At 34.6% G+C, this 17,060-nt stretch overlaps 4 protein-coding genes across 5 annotated transcripts; all 4 read left to right on the top strand.

Moving 5' to 3' along the window:
* Positions 1-98: 98 nt before the first annotated feature.
* On the top strand, positions 99-5,473 carry LOC147534367 (single-stranded DNA endonuclease family protein). 2 transcript variants are annotated; one of them, XM_086646901.1, is made up of 14 exons: positions 99-321; positions 418-575; positions 1,024-1,085; positions 1,188-1,315; positions 1,574-1,625; positions 1,708-1,780; positions 1,870-1,943; positions 2,244-2,303; positions 2,500-2,665; positions 2,974-3,073; positions 3,403-3,485; positions 3,838-3,938; positions 4,696-4,826; positions 5,047-5,473. In XM_086646901.1, the coding sequence occupies exons 1-14, from the start codon at positions 254-256 to the stop codon at positions 5,387-5,389; spliced, it is 1,599 nt and encodes a 532-aa protein (XP_086503027.1). In that variant the 5' UTR covers positions 99-253; the 3' UTR covers positions 5,390-5,473. The 2 variants fall into 2 exon arrangements, with proteins under 2 accessions (XP_086503027.1, XP_086503028.1); XM_086646902.1 differs by having other exon boundaries at positions 140-321; positions 1,184-1,315.
* Positions 5,474-6,040: 567 nt separating this feature from the next.
* Positions 6,041-7,925, top strand: LOC147534366 ((+)-neomenthol dehydrogenase-like). The gene is made up of 5 exons (XM_086646903.1): positions 6,041-6,185; positions 6,269-6,512; positions 6,685-6,762; positions 7,067-7,243; positions 7,433-7,925. The coding sequence occupies exons 1-5, from the start codon at positions 6,166-6,168 to the stop codon at positions 7,808-7,810; spliced, it is 897 nt and encodes a 298-aa protein (XP_086503029.1). The 5' UTR covers positions 6,041-6,165; the 3' UTR covers positions 7,811-7,925.
* Positions 7,926-9,736: 1,811 nt separating this feature from the next.
* LOC147534365 (salutaridine reductase-like) lies at positions 9,737-12,436 on the top strand. Its single transcript, XM_086646905.1, has 5 exons — positions 9,737-9,960; positions 10,031-10,274; positions 11,176-11,247; positions 11,644-11,820; positions 11,935-12,436. The coding sequence occupies exons 1-5, from the start codon at positions 9,938-9,940 to the stop codon at positions 12,310-12,312; spliced, it is 894 nt and encodes a 297-aa protein (XP_086503031.1). The 5' UTR covers positions 9,737-9,937; the 3' UTR covers positions 12,313-12,436.
* A 1,367-nt stretch (positions 12,437-13,803) lies between these two features.
* On the top strand, positions 13,804-17,060 carry LOC147534364 (phosphomannomutase-like). The gene is made up of 12 exons (XM_086646885.1): positions 13,804-14,045; positions 14,426-14,506; positions 14,609-14,653; positions 14,747-14,813; positions 14,920-14,996; positions 15,216-15,251; positions 15,337-15,392; positions 15,479-15,578; positions 15,673-15,768; positions 15,861-15,950; positions 16,038-16,089; positions 16,793-17,060. Exons 2-12 carry the CDS (start codon positions 14,438-14,440, stop codon positions 16,852-16,854), a joined length of 750 nt encoding a protein of 249 aa, XP_086503011.1. The 5' UTR covers positions 13,804-14,045; positions 14,426-14,437; the 3' UTR covers positions 16,855-17,060.

The following is a 17,060-nucleotide window of genomic DNA, read 5'->3' as shown; positions in this document are numbered from 1 at the left end:
TTTTCATTTATTTTGTACTCCCCAAAATTTTATGTTTAACCCCTAAAGGCCCCCCCCCCCCCCCCCCCCCCCCTAAATCTCTCCTTGTATATATAGTCATTTCTGTGCTGCAAATACCATTTCCCACTTTAAACTTTTCAAATTGCAGAAGTTCTCTCAGACTGGGTTCACAGCCACACACACACACGCTATTTGCACCATTTCTCCATAATAGGCAAAAGATACAAAATTTTAGTATTCAAATTGTTGAGAGATGGGGGTGAAAAACCTGTGGGATATATTAGAATCTTGCAAGAAAACTCTCTCTCTTCACCATCTCCAGTATGTTTCTTAACCCCCCAAAATCTCCAGTTTGATTTCACCATCTCCAGTTTTTGTTTTTGAATTCTAATCCATTTGGTGTTTGATTTTTAACAGGAACAAAAGGGTTTGCGTAGATCTATCATGTTGGATTGTTCAACTTCAAAACGCCAACAAAAATCAGTCTTCAATCAAAGACAATACTTACCTCAGGAACCTCTTTCACCGTCTTAGAGCTCTTCTTGCCTTGAATTGTAGTGTTATATTTGTTACTGGTTTGCCCCCATCTCTCTATTTCTCTCTAAAAAATGAAATCCTTTTATGGGTATCCTCAGTTTTACTCAGAAACAATAAATGGGTTTTCTATTTCAGTGGAAATTACTAGTGGGTATCTGTTTTTACATGAATTCTTTGCTTGTGAAATGCTATAAATGATATGATCTAAAAAAAAGTTCTGTTTTTTATTTGAAATGGGCATTTAAATTGTTTTGTTTTCTTCAAGCTTAACTTAGCATAATAAGTCACAACCTTGATCAATCCCCGGAATGTAACACTCTTGAGTAAGGGTAACTTTCACAACAAGTGAGGGTTCTATCGGTACTTAGAGTTACGAAAACAAAAGCTATTGCACTTATTTAAATGACATTACTTAAGTGATGTTTACTTATAAAGTGCTACAACTTATGAAAACAAAAACCCATTATGTATTTGTTTTTGTTGCAGATGGATCGATTCCTGCAATCAAGCTATCTACTTATAGACGTCGTCTGGGGACAGGTGGAGAGGTAGAGCATTCATGGACAATTTTTTTTTTTTTTTTTTTTTTTAAATCTTTTTCTTTCTTGAGTCCTTGGTTTTACCAACACTCGATAATACTATCAAGACAGGTTACACGAGATGAGACTAACACGAACAAGGTGTCGTCACTTCGAAGGAACATGGGTTCTGAGTTTTCGTGTATGGTCAAAGAAGCCAAAGTTCTTGGCATGGCTCTTGGGATCCCATGCTTAGATAGGTAATCTTCACTTCAGTTGTATGTGTTATCTTGAAGCCAGAGATGATGTAGTAGTTAATCCTATGCTCACCACAACTAATTACAAATAAAAAAGCGTGTAAGCAATTAGCAATAACAACACTTATAGGTCAAGGATAGAAGTGGCATATCCACAAAAAGGACTCATAAAACAACTTACAGATATATGTTATCTTGAATTCGACCATTGTCTAGTAATATTTGGTTTTCCACTTCACTGAAATGATATTTCTTTCTCAGCCTTGAAGAAGCCGAAGCACAATGTGCTCTGTTGAACTCAGAATCATTATGTGTAAGTCAATAGTGTTGTTGTTGCATTTTGGTCCCTAATGTTAACAAAATAGTATTGTAATTTTTCTTACATTTTTCTCCAGGATGGTTGTTTTACCTCAGACTCGGATATCTTCCTTTTTGGTGCTAAGACAGTGTACAGAGATATGCATTTAGGTTGGTTTCATTATGACTTATTTGATTGCTTTTCTTTTCAACCAAATTGTATGATGTTTGTACTTATCAAGAAACTCTTTCTATGATAGGAGAAGGTGGTCATGTAGTTTGCTATGAAATGAGCGACATCGAACAAAAGCTTGGATTTGGAAGAAACTCACTGGTATGTTTTCTAGGATTATGTGGTGATTGGTGAATTTATTCTTTAGATCACTAGGCAATCAAATAAGTATTATTGTGATGTTATTTTACATGACATATTAACATCCAAACCTGGTGATGTAAATACGTTGGTAGAAGCTTCTTTGAAGGTTTACGATCTTTAGAATAAAGAAATCACTAAATTCACAGTCAGAACTCTTAATGTGATAATAGAATTAAAAGCTCTTCAATGTTGCTCATACTCTTATAATTAGTTTTCATCCTTTGTTCTTGTGTTATATGTTTTGTAACTTGTCCTCAGATTACTCTTGCAATTCTTCTTGGTAGCGACTACTCTCCTGGCGTTAATGGGCTTGGACCGGTGAGTAAGAACTACTTGCTTTTTAAAGTTGTGTGGGTTGATTTAAACATAGGCAATTTTCCAATTTACACGGAATGGATGGATATTTCCACCACCTCTTCCTCCCTTCTTTCTCCACACATTTTATTATTCTTACATTTAACTTTTTTGTATCATGTGTCTGTATGAATATTTTTAATGTTTCTAAAGGATGCAGGAAACCGCCTGTAAGATTGTGAAATCAATTGGGGACAATATCATCCTGCAACGAATTTCGTCTGAGGGACTAGAGTTTGTAAAGAAGAAAAAAGGGTCGAAAAAACATGAAAAAGTCCTCAATGCCAACAAAGAGAAAAATTTGGTTCACGTACAGAACCTTACTGGTTAGTATCGAAAACCTTTAGCTAGAATTTTGTTTGTTTTCAGATCAAATTTGCAGTTATGAGTTCATTTGGCATGGGTTCTCTCAGAATATTTTCCAAAATGAACATAAAAGATAGAGTAACCTCGCAGCATGTAACACGAAAAACTGGATATCATTACATTAGGGACCACGTGTTGGTTACAAATCCCACATCTAGGAAGTCCTGCATCGCTAAAACTAGCTCACCCCTCTTTGAGTTTTAGTAGTTTTTTGTTATTTGAAATGATAATGAATTTAACCCACAACTATTATATTCTCTTTTCTTAGTGAATGAGCAGAATCCGGTACAGGATGATCAGTTCTTGCAAGTGATTGATGCATATTTGAAACCAAAATGTCACTCACCCGACTCAGATGCGGTGTATAGGTACCTTTTTTTGCAAAAAGTTACAGTATATGTTACCTACTTCTTTTTCCCTCTGTAGCCTTGTGAGCCTAAATAGAGACCAAAATCTCATACTCCGATCACTATCTTATTGTAAGATGAGTTAGAAACCCTGTTGAGGAATTCCTGTTTTTCTGTTTCAGAAGTTCTAATTTGATGAATTAGAAAAATTTGTGTGCTTATTTGAGTCTTATTTGACCTCAACATTATTATAATTTGAGATGTATGAATGTATCCTTGTTATTATATGTTGCGAGGGATTTCTTGTTGTACTAGTACTATACTACTATTAATTACTTCTTATCTCACAGAGTACTTCCCCAGTACCCATTTCAGCGCAGCAAGCTTCAACAAGTATGTGCTGAATCTTTCGGTTGGACTCCCGAAAAAACAGGTCATATTTTCCTCTCTGATCAGAATCATTTATAGTGAGTTTTACAAATGCATAACCATGGATATTTTCTTAAAATACTTCTAAAAAAATATCACTTGGAGTAACAATTACTTGGTACTTGGTATATATGGTTTTACCCGAGTTATTAATATTTGTCACATGTGATAGACGACCATAAGATAATAAATTCATGGGCAATGCTGAGGATGGTTTCTTCTTAGATGCAAGTAAAAAAAAATTATATTTGATAGAACACGACATCCTAAAGTCAGTATTGAAGTTCATTGTCAGATTGTCTTCAATCTTTCTTTTTCGTAAGTTTCGACTTAATCTTTTTCTCCTTTATAACTAGATGAGTATATCCTTCCCAAGATTGGCGAGAGAGACCTCAGACGATTTGCCAACCTGCGTTCAGTTTCTTCAGAACTAGGAGTTCTCCTTCCATTGCACGAGGTACCTGTCTCTTTCGAACTAGATTTGCTAATACATTCCATCACATTTTTAACTCATATTTCTAATACTAAAGTTTTTTTTTATGTGTTGAATGTTAGGGATTGTGCACGGCTAAAATTATGATTAATTTGGTGTTCTTTACTTGGATGCAAGCATGCAACATTATAAACTATTTTCTTAGTTAGTCCATGTGAATTTGTTGAAAGAGCATAGTCGTTTTTGGCTTTAAAATGCCTGAAATTATTGACACCTTTTCTTTCCAAATTAACTACGCTAACCACAATTAATCCATATAACACATATGTAATTATGATATAGGTATTCACGTTGTGTCGGAACTCAAAACGTTGAGTAGAAAAGCCAAATTAAATGGGATAGGATTGTGAATGTTATATTTTCTTCTCCCAGTTATTAGGTCTTTCAAATTTACTTACAATTTTACCTTTAGATCAAATATACCTTCTCATATAATACCACGAGAAAACGTTAATTAGAGTTGTATGTTATAGTTCCAACACGATCTTGTGCATACACGCAGGATTTACAATATCACATTGTACACATTTCATGAGTGTCTGTATGAGTATCCAAGAATTTAACATGACAAAAATAGTATAAAGGACTTCCCATGTTGCATTTGCAATTAGTTCCCATGCTACCCGCCTATTTCTCTAGTGGAACAGGTTCGTCGAAGCTGAATCCGTTTGTGTTCATAATGAAGTATATTAACATGGAAGAAAATATCCTTGATTTGCAGATGCCGGTGAGTTGTCCTATATCTTCGATAATCAAGCAGAGGAAAGTGCAGGGGAAAGATTGTTTTGAGGTGGCCTGGGAGCATCTGAATGGGCTGGAAATTTCTATTGTCTCAGCCGATCTCATACAAAGGTAATGGCAAACAATTTTTATTCCTATTGGTTTGGAGCAACAAATAGAAATTTCCACCTTCTTGACTTAGGTTTTTCATAGTTCTTGAACCTCTACCTTCACCTTATTTTTAACCTATGTCCCTAATTTAAAATACAGTAATACTTGTTGGGCAATTTTTATATGAAAAACTCTATATGAACAAGGCCCCTGAATCCCATTGTTTGCCCCGACCTTGCAGTGCTTGTCCTGAAAAGATTGAAGAGTTCAAAGAGAGAGAAACTCAAGGGAAGAAGCAAAATCGGAGACCAAAGGCGAAGAAGTCAGATAATAAAACTGCTTTAATAGAAGTTGATTTAAAGCTCCAAGCTCTGTTGCTTGATATAGAAGAGAAAGACAACACAATTTCAATGCCCTCTTCTAATAGACAACCGAAAGAACAAAAGAATGTCGTCATACCAGAGATCGTCGATCTTTTGAGTCCTTCCCCATCTCTTAATTCCCGTAAATTTTCCAAGTTTAAACAAAATGTTTGTTCACAAATTGAGGTAGTTGATTTGTGTGATTCAGAAACTGATTTATAGCTCAAACATGAAGATGTAAGATAAGAAAACATTTTATGTATAAATAGTATTTATAATTTGTGAATCTATTTTCTTCTTGATTCATTTCTTATTCTCATCTTCACTACTTTGCGCTAAAACAATGAGACTTTGCTTACAGAGGAAACAAAGTAACTCTTGGTAGAGGAATTGATACCAAAACACGACACAAACTTGTATAACAAAAAATAGAATTAAGTTATTGGTTCTTGATCGGTTCGGGAACTTGTACAACTACAAAATGATGTTAACATATTGTAAATATTTTAGTCGTAATCTTAGTACTATTATTGAAAAAAGAGTCATCTTTCAAACACTTGAAGGTGAGGAGGGGATTCTTTTAAGAAAATTAGTAAGATGATAAGTAATAGTATATACTTATCCTTAGGTGAATCTAATCCATCACATTCTTATATTATTCATAAATTGGAATAAAATAACAAATCTAAGGGTTACCCTTTCAACAAAAAAAAAATCTAAGGGTTACCAACTAACCATTTTTACAATGTAGTGAACTTTTTGGCCATGATAGCCCTAGACCATATTCATTAAACATTTTATTAAATTTTAGATATTTATTACAGTATTAATGATGTACCAAATATAACATATTTTGATTTGAAATTCTGTGTTGGCATTGTTATTTCTAGAAGATATTGCTAACAAATAATGGAGAATAACCCTATAAGAAGAACTATCTCTGTGAAACTCTCATTACCCTTTCCTGTGGAAACATCTAAACAACCTAACAAAGTAAAATGGTAGAAACAAATAAGAGGTAATTAGAATTACTACTTCATATTATATTCTTTTTTTTTTTGTTCATGGGTATTTGGTGAAATTAGTGCCTTGTTTTTGCAGGTTTGCAGTTGTTACAGGTAGTAATAGAGGAATTGGGTTGGAGATTTGTAGACAATTAGCTTCTAATGGAGTTTTTGTGGTTTTAACATCTAGAGATGAAAAGAGAGGAATTGAAGCTGTTGAAAATCTCAAAAACTCTGGTCTTTCAAATGTTGTTTTTCATCAACTTGATTTGTTGAATCCAACTAGTATTTCTACCTTGGCTGATTTCATCAAAACCCAATTTGGGAAGCTTGATATCTTGGTAAAATCATATTAACCCTGTCCTCTTGATTTGACTAAACTTATTTTTTCAGATCCAGGAATATTTCGATCATGTAGACTATTTTCACTGAATATTGTTTTATTGATTTGTAAATTTAAGTGGATACCATAAAAATGACAAACGTCTTCGTAAAAACTGTTTGATTGTGCAGGTGAATAATGCAGCGATTACAAGTGGTACAATAGTAGATGTTGAAGGGTTTAAGGCTAAGGCACAATGGTTTCGTGAGGTAATAACTATCTTATATGCGCATTGCTCATGGTGTGTGTGTGTGTGTGTGCGCGCGCGCGGGAGAGATATAGCATGTCTCTAGATAATAAAATAAAAATTGTTTTTTCATCGCTACCATTTTTGTTATTATATAATCGTTGTTTTCAAAATAATAAATGGACAGTCAGAAAGGCAATTGTTTCGTTTACCATTGTAACTCACATTTAGTATTAGGAGTCCCAATTAAATTTGACACTGTATCTCCATAATATGATCTCAGCCGTACTACTGACCTAAAAAGATGAAATTTGTTGTCAATACAGCACAATGAGAAACTCAGTTTCAAAGAGAACATATTAGAGACATATGAGTTAGCAGAAGAATGTCTGAAAACAAATTACTACGGTGTTAAAACTGTGACGGAAGCCCTTACTCCTTTTCTTCAACTATCTCATTCGCCAAGAGTTGTCATTGTTTCGTCCTCCATGGGCCAATTGAAGGTATTCTTTCTTAGTCCTTACACATCTTCAACACACTACTTCTGATACCATATTAGAGTCTGTTGGGCCTAACTCTCCTTCAAAATCTTTTTTTAAATAGAGGGTTATTCGTCGTGACTCATCAACTTTTACATATTTTAGTTTCTGAGCGATGTGGGATAATGCTAATTGATTATTTATTTTCATCAGAATTTCTCAAATGAAGGGGCAAAGGAAATACTCAGTAATGTTGATGAGTTAACAGAAGAGAGGATTGAAGAAGTATTGAAGATGTTTCTTAAGGATTTTAAAGAAGGATTATCAGAAACAAAAGGATGGCCAGATGTTGCTGCTTACACAATTTCTAAATCAGCTTTGAATGCATATACAAGGGTTTTAGCAAAGAAATTTCCAAGTTTTAGGGTAAATTGTGTTTGCCCTGGTTTTGTGAAAACAGATCTTAATTTACATACTGGACTTTTAACTGTTCAAGAAGGTGCTAATAATCCAGTAAGTGTTGCTCTTTTACCAGATGAAGATAAATCTTCTGGTCTCTTCTTTGTTAGAGGACAAGTAGCAGAATTTTGATTCACCATCAAGAACAAAGTTGGTCAAATTTATTTTGGACTATTTATGTATGATCACAATGACAAACTATTTTAATTACTAATAAATTTAAAGTTTATTAAGCTCATAATAAAAATGTCTTTTTATTTTTCCTTGTGATCACTTGAGGCTTGTGCTGTTTTAGTTGTCAATTTGGTTTTCGTTATAAGATTATTTACGTGAGAGGGTAAGTAGACGAAGCGATAAATGTATGATTATAGTAATGAAATATTTTGATTCAAGAAACTTTTATCGTGGTGAAAAGTTTATTTGTAACACCACGAAACTGTTTACTCAATTGGTTGGCACCTCTTCATTATGACTTGGATGTCTTGAGTTCAAAATTTGTATTACTTAATGCCTCCTTGATCCTTAAGAAACAGATTTAGCGTCTCTAAAGCAGCTTTGAATGCATATACAAGAATTTTAGCAAAAAAATTCCTACTTTTCGGGTAAACTGTGTATGTCCAGGTGCTGTCAGAACCGATGCTACTTAAGGTACTGGACTCTTGACTGTTGAAGAAGGTGCTAAAGATCCTGTAATGGCTGCTCGTTTACGGGACGATGGACCTTCAGGTGTCTTTTTTTTTCGCAGGCAAAGGTTTCTGAATTCTGATTCTTCATATGAATTTGATATACTAAACTAAAGAACTTATTGTGGTTTTATTAATAATCTTGTGAAAAAGCCTTGTAGTTTGATGACATAGATTGAACTCTCTGGCAAATTTCTTAAATCGATCTATTATTTCACTTTGAGTTGTGCATATACAAATGGTTATTGCTGTATAATCTAGCAAATTTCGTCATTTTGGATGCTATTTTGGGGTTTGGTTAACCTTCTCGAAATATTATAACATATCAGTCGAGAACAATATTTCGCTCTTCCACCATGTCCAATGTTTAAAAACAACTCTTCTAACCGAAATAATGATCTTTCTCTATAAAGATCTCAATTGACGTTATGTGTTTATGAACAAATCCAATTTACAAAATTAAGGCGAAAATCTTGGTTCAAAAGGTATGTCAATATTTTGTAGTCTTTGAGCTCCTTGTGGAAACTAAGCAAATCCGTACAAACCCAAGTAAACAATATGTGTGTTGTTGTAAAAATGGATGCAAACCTTACCTTCGGGGAGTTGAAGCCTAAGGGAAATGCTAAGTGTACAAAGAATCTTTGACAAGATTCTTGACACGATGAGTCACACGGGTAAAAGGACGACCCAGATGAAAGTCAAACTTTAAAAAACTTTGAATTTCATTTGTCTTTTAGTGAAAATGACTCGTCATGTCAAGGATTTTGTACATGTAGCAGTGTAGCACTCCCGGAAGCCTAAAAAGAATCCATGGACTTTTCAACAAAAGAAAATTTGGTTTATAAAGGAAATTCTATCAACTTATATTTTTAGCCACATAACTGCTAAAAAACATGGATTCTTTTTGTTTTTGTTAAAATTATCATCATAGCTAGGTAAAACGCAAACAAGAGCGTAGACTTAACTGTGTTTTCCCCCTTAATCTTTCAGTCGTTTCTTGAATAAGTGTTTGCACTTTCTCATATGGAAGGTAATTCGAATTATCATTACCTAAAATAAGATGTAAAAAAGAATCGGCATGGAATTGACAGTTGTTGCACCTAACAATGCTTTCAGTTTACCACTTGACTGTTTGTTGTACTTGACAAATTATGGTTTACCCAATTATCGTTTAAAGTCACTATAGCTAAAAAAACTACATAGAATTTATCATTTCACTATTTGTTGTATTTATCACCACTCAGAATTCATCTACTTTACATATTCTAGTTGCTAGTTGTTGTCGTTTGATTTGTAATTCATATTATGAGATTATTTATGTATTTTGGTCAGGTGCGGAGAAGTATAATGGTATCTTGACGGTTTAGGTTAGTCCATGGTGTAAACTTAAATAACCAATTAAGTAGAGGTAAACTCAAATACCAATTAACACTGAGGGGGTAAAGTTAAAACTGTCTACAAAAACTCAGAAGCTGAAGACTTTCCAACCCCCTCAAGGCCCCAAGTCCTCAACCACTCTCTCTCTCTCTCTCTCTCTCTCTCTCTCTCACTCTCTCAGGCAACACTTAATACTAAAATGGCAGACACCAGCAGGAGAAGGTATTTAAGTTTCTTTTAAGTACTTTGAATTCTTCCATGTTTACCTTTAAACCCACTTTTTCTTTTGCAGGTATGCAATTGTTACAGGTGCAAATAAAGGAATTGGATTGGAGATTTGTAAACAATTAGCTTCTAATGGAATTTTTGTAGTTTTAACATCTAGAGATGAAAACAGAGGAATTGAAGCTGTCGGAAAACTCAAAAACTCTGGTATTTCTGATGTTGTTTTTCATCAACTTGATGTGATGAATCCATCAAGTATTTCTTCCTTGGCCGATTTCATCAAAACCCAATTTGGGAAGCTTGATATATTGGTAAAATCACTAAAACCCTAACTTTTTCAGTGTAATTCATAGATGTTCTGGCTGTGTTCTTCTAAAACCTTGAATTAGATATAAAATATGTGGTACTTTTCATTTTCTATGGGAAGAAAAAACCCCAAAATAGGTAAGTTCAAGAAAGCAAGATTAAGAACCACTAAATAATTGGTGACTGCATCCAATGGAACTTTAAGTTAGTTCAATGGTGAGTAATATCTCATACGAGGAAGGTCTATTGTTCGATCTGCTTGAATTATCAGCTCATTAGTTGAAACGTAATCATACATTAATAATTAATGAATAGTTTATAAGGTTTTGGGTGCTCATCGGAACTTCTGGGTTGCTAATGATATTGTCTGCTTCGGCACTTCTATATTACGTCTTTAAAACAAGTCACTATGAAAGGATGCTTAATCAATTATAAGGGCTACCATCCACAGACCATGCTAAATAGGGATCATCGTGTTGATGATGTGCTATAGGCTTCTAAGAACCTTCTCGGGTGCTATTGTTACTGACCCCTTTGGCACTTCTGGGACTCATGGGTCTAAAAGGCTTCACTAGGAAAGGATGTTTAATCCCTTATAAAGGGCACCACACCTCAAAAGTTATGCCTCCCGTCAACATGGATCGTTGATATATCAACTAATTAGATTGTATTTAGTATACATGTAGTCACTCCTAATCTTATTCGTACATAGAAGTTTTACTTTATAAAATGATTTTCTTGATTAAGTATATTGAAGTCTGCAATGGTGATTACCAGATTATGGTACTCTTAAATCAAATCAAAACCATATTAAACCTTGTATACTTAATCCGCGGACTTTCTCAATACCATGTTGCAATGTGGCAACTTTTCCTTGTGGGTGCTAATTTTCTGCTCTATGTACAGGTGAACAATGCGGGGATTAGTGGAGTTACTGTAGATGCTGATGGTTTAAAGAAAATGGAAGAATATGATGCGGTGAGTCCCTCTCATTTGCAATTTGAAAATGATAATTCTACTTTATAGGGACGATATCTTAAAGAAGTTAAAGGTGAATGAGTCCCTAATTTGTAATGAAATATTGCTATTGATAGAAATAGTCATTTCAATGGCGTATTGACGATATGACAATTATCTATTGGCCAAGACGCCAGATTCATACTCGTACTAGCTCGACAGAGCCACTAAATTAGATGGATCTGAGAAATAGATATTAGCTCGACAAATTGTCAAATGTCGAAGGTTTAAACAAGTAGCATTACCCTCTAGGATTAGGATTTATAATGTTTCAGTTTAATTACTTTTATTACCATATAAGTTTTTTTGACATATGTGAAGAAAGAGAAGTTCGATTGAAGATCTTTAATATTGCAGCGAAAAGAGAACTCGGGCTTTGAAGAAATTATGATAGAGACCTATGAGTTGGCAGAGGAATGTCTAAAGACAAATTATTATGGTGTTAAAGCTATCACTAAAGCTCTTATTCCTTTTCTTGAACAATCCAATTCAGCGAGAATTGTGAATGTTTCTTCCACGTCTGGGAAACTCAAGGTATGTGATCCTGATCCTAGAAAATTAGTTATAAAGATTTAAGTCCTACTAAAAGCCGAGACCCTAAGCTATCAAGGTAAGTGATCCTGATTTCGTAATCTTGTTTTACTTCAGAACATCCCAGATGAAAAGGTGAAGGAGACATTTAGTAGTAATATTGATCAGTTAACAGAAGAGAGAATAGATGAGGTTCTAAATCTATTTCTCAAGGATTTCAAGGAGGGTTTGTTAAAAACAAAAGGATGGCCTACTTGGTCAGCTTATACCATCTCTAAAGCAGCTCTAAATGCATATACAAGAATTTTAGCAAGAAAACTTCCGACTTTTCGGGTGAATTGTGTGTGTCCAGGTTATGTCAAAACGGATATTACTTACGGTACTGGACTCTTGACTGTTGAAGAAGGTGCTAAAGATCCTGTAATGGCGGCTCTTTTACCGGACGATGGACCTTCTGGTGTCTTCTTTTCGCAGGCAAAGGTTTCTGAATTTTGATTCTTCATATGAATTTGACTAAAGATGGTATATATAATAATGTGTGGTTTTGTAACTATGTGGGAAGGCCTTGTTGTATGGAAGACAAACTGAATACGTTTTTGTAAGAAAATGTGTTTTTTCATGCTTCTCTATTAATATAGGTTCCCTCCGCATTATACGACGTGTCACAAAACAAACCAACATTAAAAACAAGAGTGATGCTACCTTGCCCTCTCCTTACACCTCCAGCTACACCTCCTTTGACCATCTCTCTGTTCATTAATCATCTTGTTATAGAGATACGTGTGTGGCGATCTAGACAAGTTTTGAGAATTTCAAAATTAACACATAAAAGGGTGTAGTAGAAGGTGTAAATGGAGGACAGTGTATCATTTTCCTAAAATAAAAGGAAGGCAAAAACTCTCAAAACTATCGCATATCGTGCTGTGTGCATAGAGCGAACTATTCTTTCGCCTTTTACCTCCTCCCAGCATACAAAAAAGGATCATGCAACAAAAAAAAAAAAAACATACAAAAAAAGGAAAACTATGAAAATTACTAAATTGATTTTGGATCTATTATTTCATTTTGTAGTGTTCATACATATAAACTATTTTTGAAGCATCATGTAGCATCCCTTCTCTACCATTTCCTATGTTTTGAAAATAACCGTCCTATTGGAAATTATGATATTTTTTTGGCAAAGATAGAAGATATTGTATGTTATGAACAAACCAATTCAAGAAGATGTTGTATATTATGAAGAGCCCCAATTCAAGAAATTAGGCAAAGTTTTACGTGTTTGTCTTCGTTAAAAAGATAGGCCAATGTTTCTTTAAGTTTCTGTTGATCACCGTATCTAGATAAAACACTAAACAAAATGGGGGAATATTTGTGATTTCATTTTTCATTTTTTTTTTCCTAAAAAGTATTTTAACTTTCTCAAATGAAAGCTAATTGGAATTATTATCACCAAAATAAGTAAGAAGAATTGGCATGGAGTAGACCATTTTTGCAACTAACAACTAAAACAAGAAGGTACATAAGAATATTACTAAGGTATCAAACAAAATTTCTTCATAATTGGGATTTGGGAAGGTGTTGTTCAAGGCTAAAACAAAAGGCATGACATTTACCACCCAAGTGAGTCAATGACCCCATGATTTGATGCACTTAACAAATTATCGTTTGAAATAACAATCACTGCCTTAAAAGGCATGTAATTTACCACTCCCCCAAAGAAAACAAAATCCTACACCATTTACTACATTTACTAAGTTATTGTCTGAAATAACAGTCTTGTGTTGGTTAATGATTATCTCTCACAAAATTATATCACAACAAAAACTCTCGTACTGATAACGTATTATAGAATCGCTATAACCACTCTGGAATGCTAATGGTATTGTCTTCTTTGACACTTCAAGAAATGAACGGTTAATTCCTTATAAAGGATACCACACTTTTCTTCCCAAATTTTTTACCTGTATATCTGTAACGGTCTATAACGTTACAACAGTTGGGTATTAACGTTATTAACAGCCTTCTTGGTCCCACCACCGCTGTCAAATTAGTTTCCTACCGAACTCTCTCTCTCTCTCTAGATCTGAGCTTCTTTCTCCTCCCCCGCCTCGAAATTTATATAATCCTCGAACAAGTCCCACCATTTTTTGCAACTTTAAGATCTGAAGAATTTTTTTTTCTTTCTCTTCTGAATTTCATTTCAGTCCAGATTATTCAAATTCCTGCAGGTAATTAAACACCCCAAAACTGTCTTCTTTCCTTCTCCTCTTCTTTCTAATTCCTTCTCTAACTATCAAATTCGATTTAGACTCTCTCCTTCATTACTTCTTTTTGCAATATTCACTGTCTCTGGGTTGAATTCATCATTGTTTATTTACCCTAGAATTATTTATCTCCCAAATTTGGTCTTTTTATATAAACTACTATTAAACTTCCCAATTTATCAAATTCAAATTCAGTTCTTTGAGAACAATTTGTCATGGTGGTTTCTTATTAGTCTCTAAATTGATTGATAACTCAATTGGTTAAGACAGTAACCCTAGTTGATTTTGTTGAATTTTGACCTAAGTTTGGAGTGATGGTGAGATTTTTTGGTTTTGGTATGCAGACATTAGTAAGAATGGCTGCAAGGAATCCAAGTTTGATTGCTTTATTTGATGTTGATGGCACACTTACTGCCCCAAGAAAGGTAAATATGGGTTTTTTTTTTCATGATGTTGATTTGCTATTAGACAAACTAGCTGGGTTGTCTCTTGTTTGCTAATCTGAGATGAAACTTCTCTTACTACAGGCAGTGACTCCAAAGATGTTAGAGTTCATGAAGAACCTAAGAAAGGTAATCGATAACTTAATGGTATTGTTTTGTTATGAAGAAAGTAAATGTAGTACCATATACCTTGAGATCTAATGGTGGGATTTCGAAAATCAGGAAGTTACTATTGGTGTCGTTGGAGGATCCGATCTTGTTAAAATAACGGAGCAACTTGGTAACTCGGGTATGCTCCGACTTACTCAGATAAACTACGTCATGCCTATAGCTTCATTTTGTGCTTATAAAGATGCTCGCAATCGAATATTTTTACCCATTTGTTGTTTATGCAGTTCTTCATGATTATGATTATGTATTTTCTGAAAATGGTCTTGTTGCTCACAAAGCTGGGAACCTAATTGGAACCGAGGTACTTCTACTTTCTCAGTTTCCTTTATCTACCCATTGTTCTGTAAAAAACTTTAATTAGAAAATATGGGAAGTTATTGAGCCATACTGGTTACCTGTTCGGCACTACGTTTTTGTTCACCTATTCAGTTGTATGTTTTCGGTTTTCCTTGCTCTAGTTTTTGCCTGTTCTTCTGAGAGTCGTCCTCTTAATGACTTCTTCTTTTCTTTGTACAACCAGAGCTTGAAGACATTCCTTGGAGAAGAAAAACTCAAGGTCTACCTTCCTTGTCTACCTGCTTGTACAACTTACCCAAAGATTCCTACGGTATATTATTCACAGTCTGCTGTTACTTGTGCAGGAACTTATTAAGTTTGTCCTTCATTATATTGCTGACTTAGATATCCCAATAAAAAGGTCAGTATATACCAAATATTTAAATGGCTTTCTTTGTATACAATGAAAGCGAGTCGTAAACTAATCTCTTTTAATTGCTTCTCTAGGGGAACATTTATTGAATTTCGAAGTGGGATGCTTAATGTATCACCAATTGGGCGCAATTGCAGTCAGGAAGAAAGAGATGACTTTGAAAAGTATGACAAGGTATGCATGTTTTAGTTTGTTCACTGTTGATGTATAAAGCAAAAATTCTCTAGTCTGTTTATCGTACGGTAACATGGTTGACGAAAACACTCAGGTTCACAACGTACGGTCTAAAATGGTCTCTGAGCTTCGGGAGAAGTTCGCTCACTTCAACTTGACATATTCCATTGGAGGACAGATAAGTTTTGATGTGAGTTTCAACCTCAGTCGAAGTCTGCAGATTTCTAATTGATAAAATGATTAGAAACGAGATCTTATTTTTCAACTTATGTGTTTTAACAGGTGTTCCCTCAAGGTTGGGACAAGACATATTGCTTGAGATACCTTGACGATTTCCAAGAAATTCACTTCTTCGGGGATAAAACTTATAAGGTAGAGCCTTATTTTTCAAATCTGTAGTTAGCTTATTTCATCAAATGTTCGTGTATCTAAAATAGTGTAAACTTTATATGTTATCAGGGAGGAAATGATCATGAGATTTATGAATCAGACAGAACAGTGGGTCACACAGGTAACAAAATGCATATTTGTTTCTTACTCCATAAAAGTTCTAGTACTTCCTCCGTAGTTGTGTGAGGATTCCAGACAGTAAACAATTTCTCATTATTTGTGTGTGATCGTATGTACACCTAGATTGTTAGTCTCATGTGAAAGGTTTGCTTAGAACTGCATACACATGAGAAATTCAGAGACAAGAATGTTTAAGTTAGGGGAAATACAATATCATAAATACAAGTATGTAAGTTTTCAGGCGTGCACCAAATATTCGCACTAGAATACTAGATTGCCATTACCTTTTTTCCTCGATGAGAAAGGCCTAGGAGTTTACAAGTTTCCTCATTACTCTGTCATATATACTACTATCTGGTTTGAGTCAGAAGGCTCATATGCATTGGGTAGGTGAATCTGGTGCCTAGTCTGTTCAGAGATGCAAGAAGCCCAAGGAAAAACTTTGCACCATATGGAACTTGGCACTGTGATCCTGGGAGGGCGCCTAAATAAGGCATTATGCTGCTTGTATAGGGGGACTGGAGTCACATAGAGCAATCATACTAGTATATCCTGCCGAAACCTGAAATATTCGAACTCGAGAATTTTAAGGCTTTTTTCATTGTTCAAATGTCTTTTACTTTTAGTTTCTTTTTCATCTCCTATTCCTTTTTCCTGTTTGGAGAAATTGTCGGCCTTGAATCTTAATCTCTTTCTGTTAACAGTTACCAGCCCCGACGACACAGCGGACCAGTGCACGGCTCTCTTTCTCGCCAAAAAAGCATGAGATCGCGAGGATGTGGCAATATCATATCTTACATTTATTACACTCTAGTTTCTAAGTTTGCTAAAAATAAATGTTTGGCCAGCCAATTTATATCTTTAAGCTTTCAGTTTTTCATCTTTCTGTATTTCATTTTATAGTATCTGTGTTAAGGGGAAGGGAACCAAACCATAAATAAAAATCAAGAGTCACATTTTACAAGGACCCAA

The sequence above is a fragment of the Eschscholzia californica genome, unplaced genomic scaffold (assembly GCF_041429995.1).
Source record: "Eschscholzia californica isolate CP2 unplaced genomic scaffold, dmEscCali1.0.p SCAF_6, whole genome shotgun sequence".
NCBI lineage: Eukaryota > Viridiplantae > Streptophyta > Magnoliopsida > Ranunculales > Papaveraceae > Eschscholzia > Eschscholzia californica.
This window is presented reverse-complemented; position numbering and strand designations above follow the sequence as displayed.

Bases quoted from the DNA above. Each gene is read 5' to 3' on its own strand.
- LOC147534367 (XM_086646901.1), top strand. From the start codon at position 254: ATGGGGGTGAAAAACCTGTGGGATATATTAGAATCTTGCAAGAAAACT. The intron at 1,944-2,243 runs GTATGTTTTCTA...ACTTGTCCTCAG, and splicing joins GATTTGGAAGAAACTCACTG to ATTACTCTTGCAATTCTTCT. The intron at 2,304-2,499 runs GTGAGTAAGAAC...TAAAGGATGCAG, and splicing joins GCGTTAATGGGCTTGGACCG to GAAACCGCCTGTAAGATTGT.
- LOC147534366 (XM_086646903.1), top strand. From the start codon at position 6,166: ATGGTAGAAACAAATAAGAG. The intron at 6,763-7,066 runs GTAATAACTATC...TTGTCAATACAG, and splicing joins AGGCACAATGGTTTCGTGAG to CACAATGAGAAACTCAGTTT. The intron at 7,244-7,432 runs GTATTCTTTCTT...TATTTTCATCAG, and splicing joins CCTCCATGGGCCAATTGAAG to AATTTCTCAAATGAAGGGGC.
- LOC147534365 (XM_086646905.1), top strand. From the start codon at position 9,938: ATGGCAGACACCAGCAGGAGAAG. The intron at 11,248-11,643 runs GTGAGTCCCTCT...TTAATATTGCAG, and splicing joins AAATGGAAGAATATGATGCG to CGAAAAGAGAACTCGGGCTT. The intron at 11,821-11,934 runs GTATGTGATCCT...GTTTTACTTCAG, and splicing joins CCACGTCTGGGAAACTCAAG to AACATCCCAGATGAAAAGGT.
- LOC147534364 (XM_086646885.1), top strand. From the start codon at position 14,438: ATGGCTGCAAGGAATCCAAGTTTGATTGCTTTATTTGATGTTGATGGC. The intron at 14,997-15,215 runs GTACTTCTACTT...TTGTACAACCAG, and splicing joins GGAACCTAATTGGAACCGAG to AGCTTGAAGACATTCCTTGG. The intron at 15,252-15,336 runs GTCTACCTTCCT...TTACTTGTGCAG, and splicing joins TTGGAGAAGAAAAACTCAAG to GAACTTATTAAGTTTGTCCT.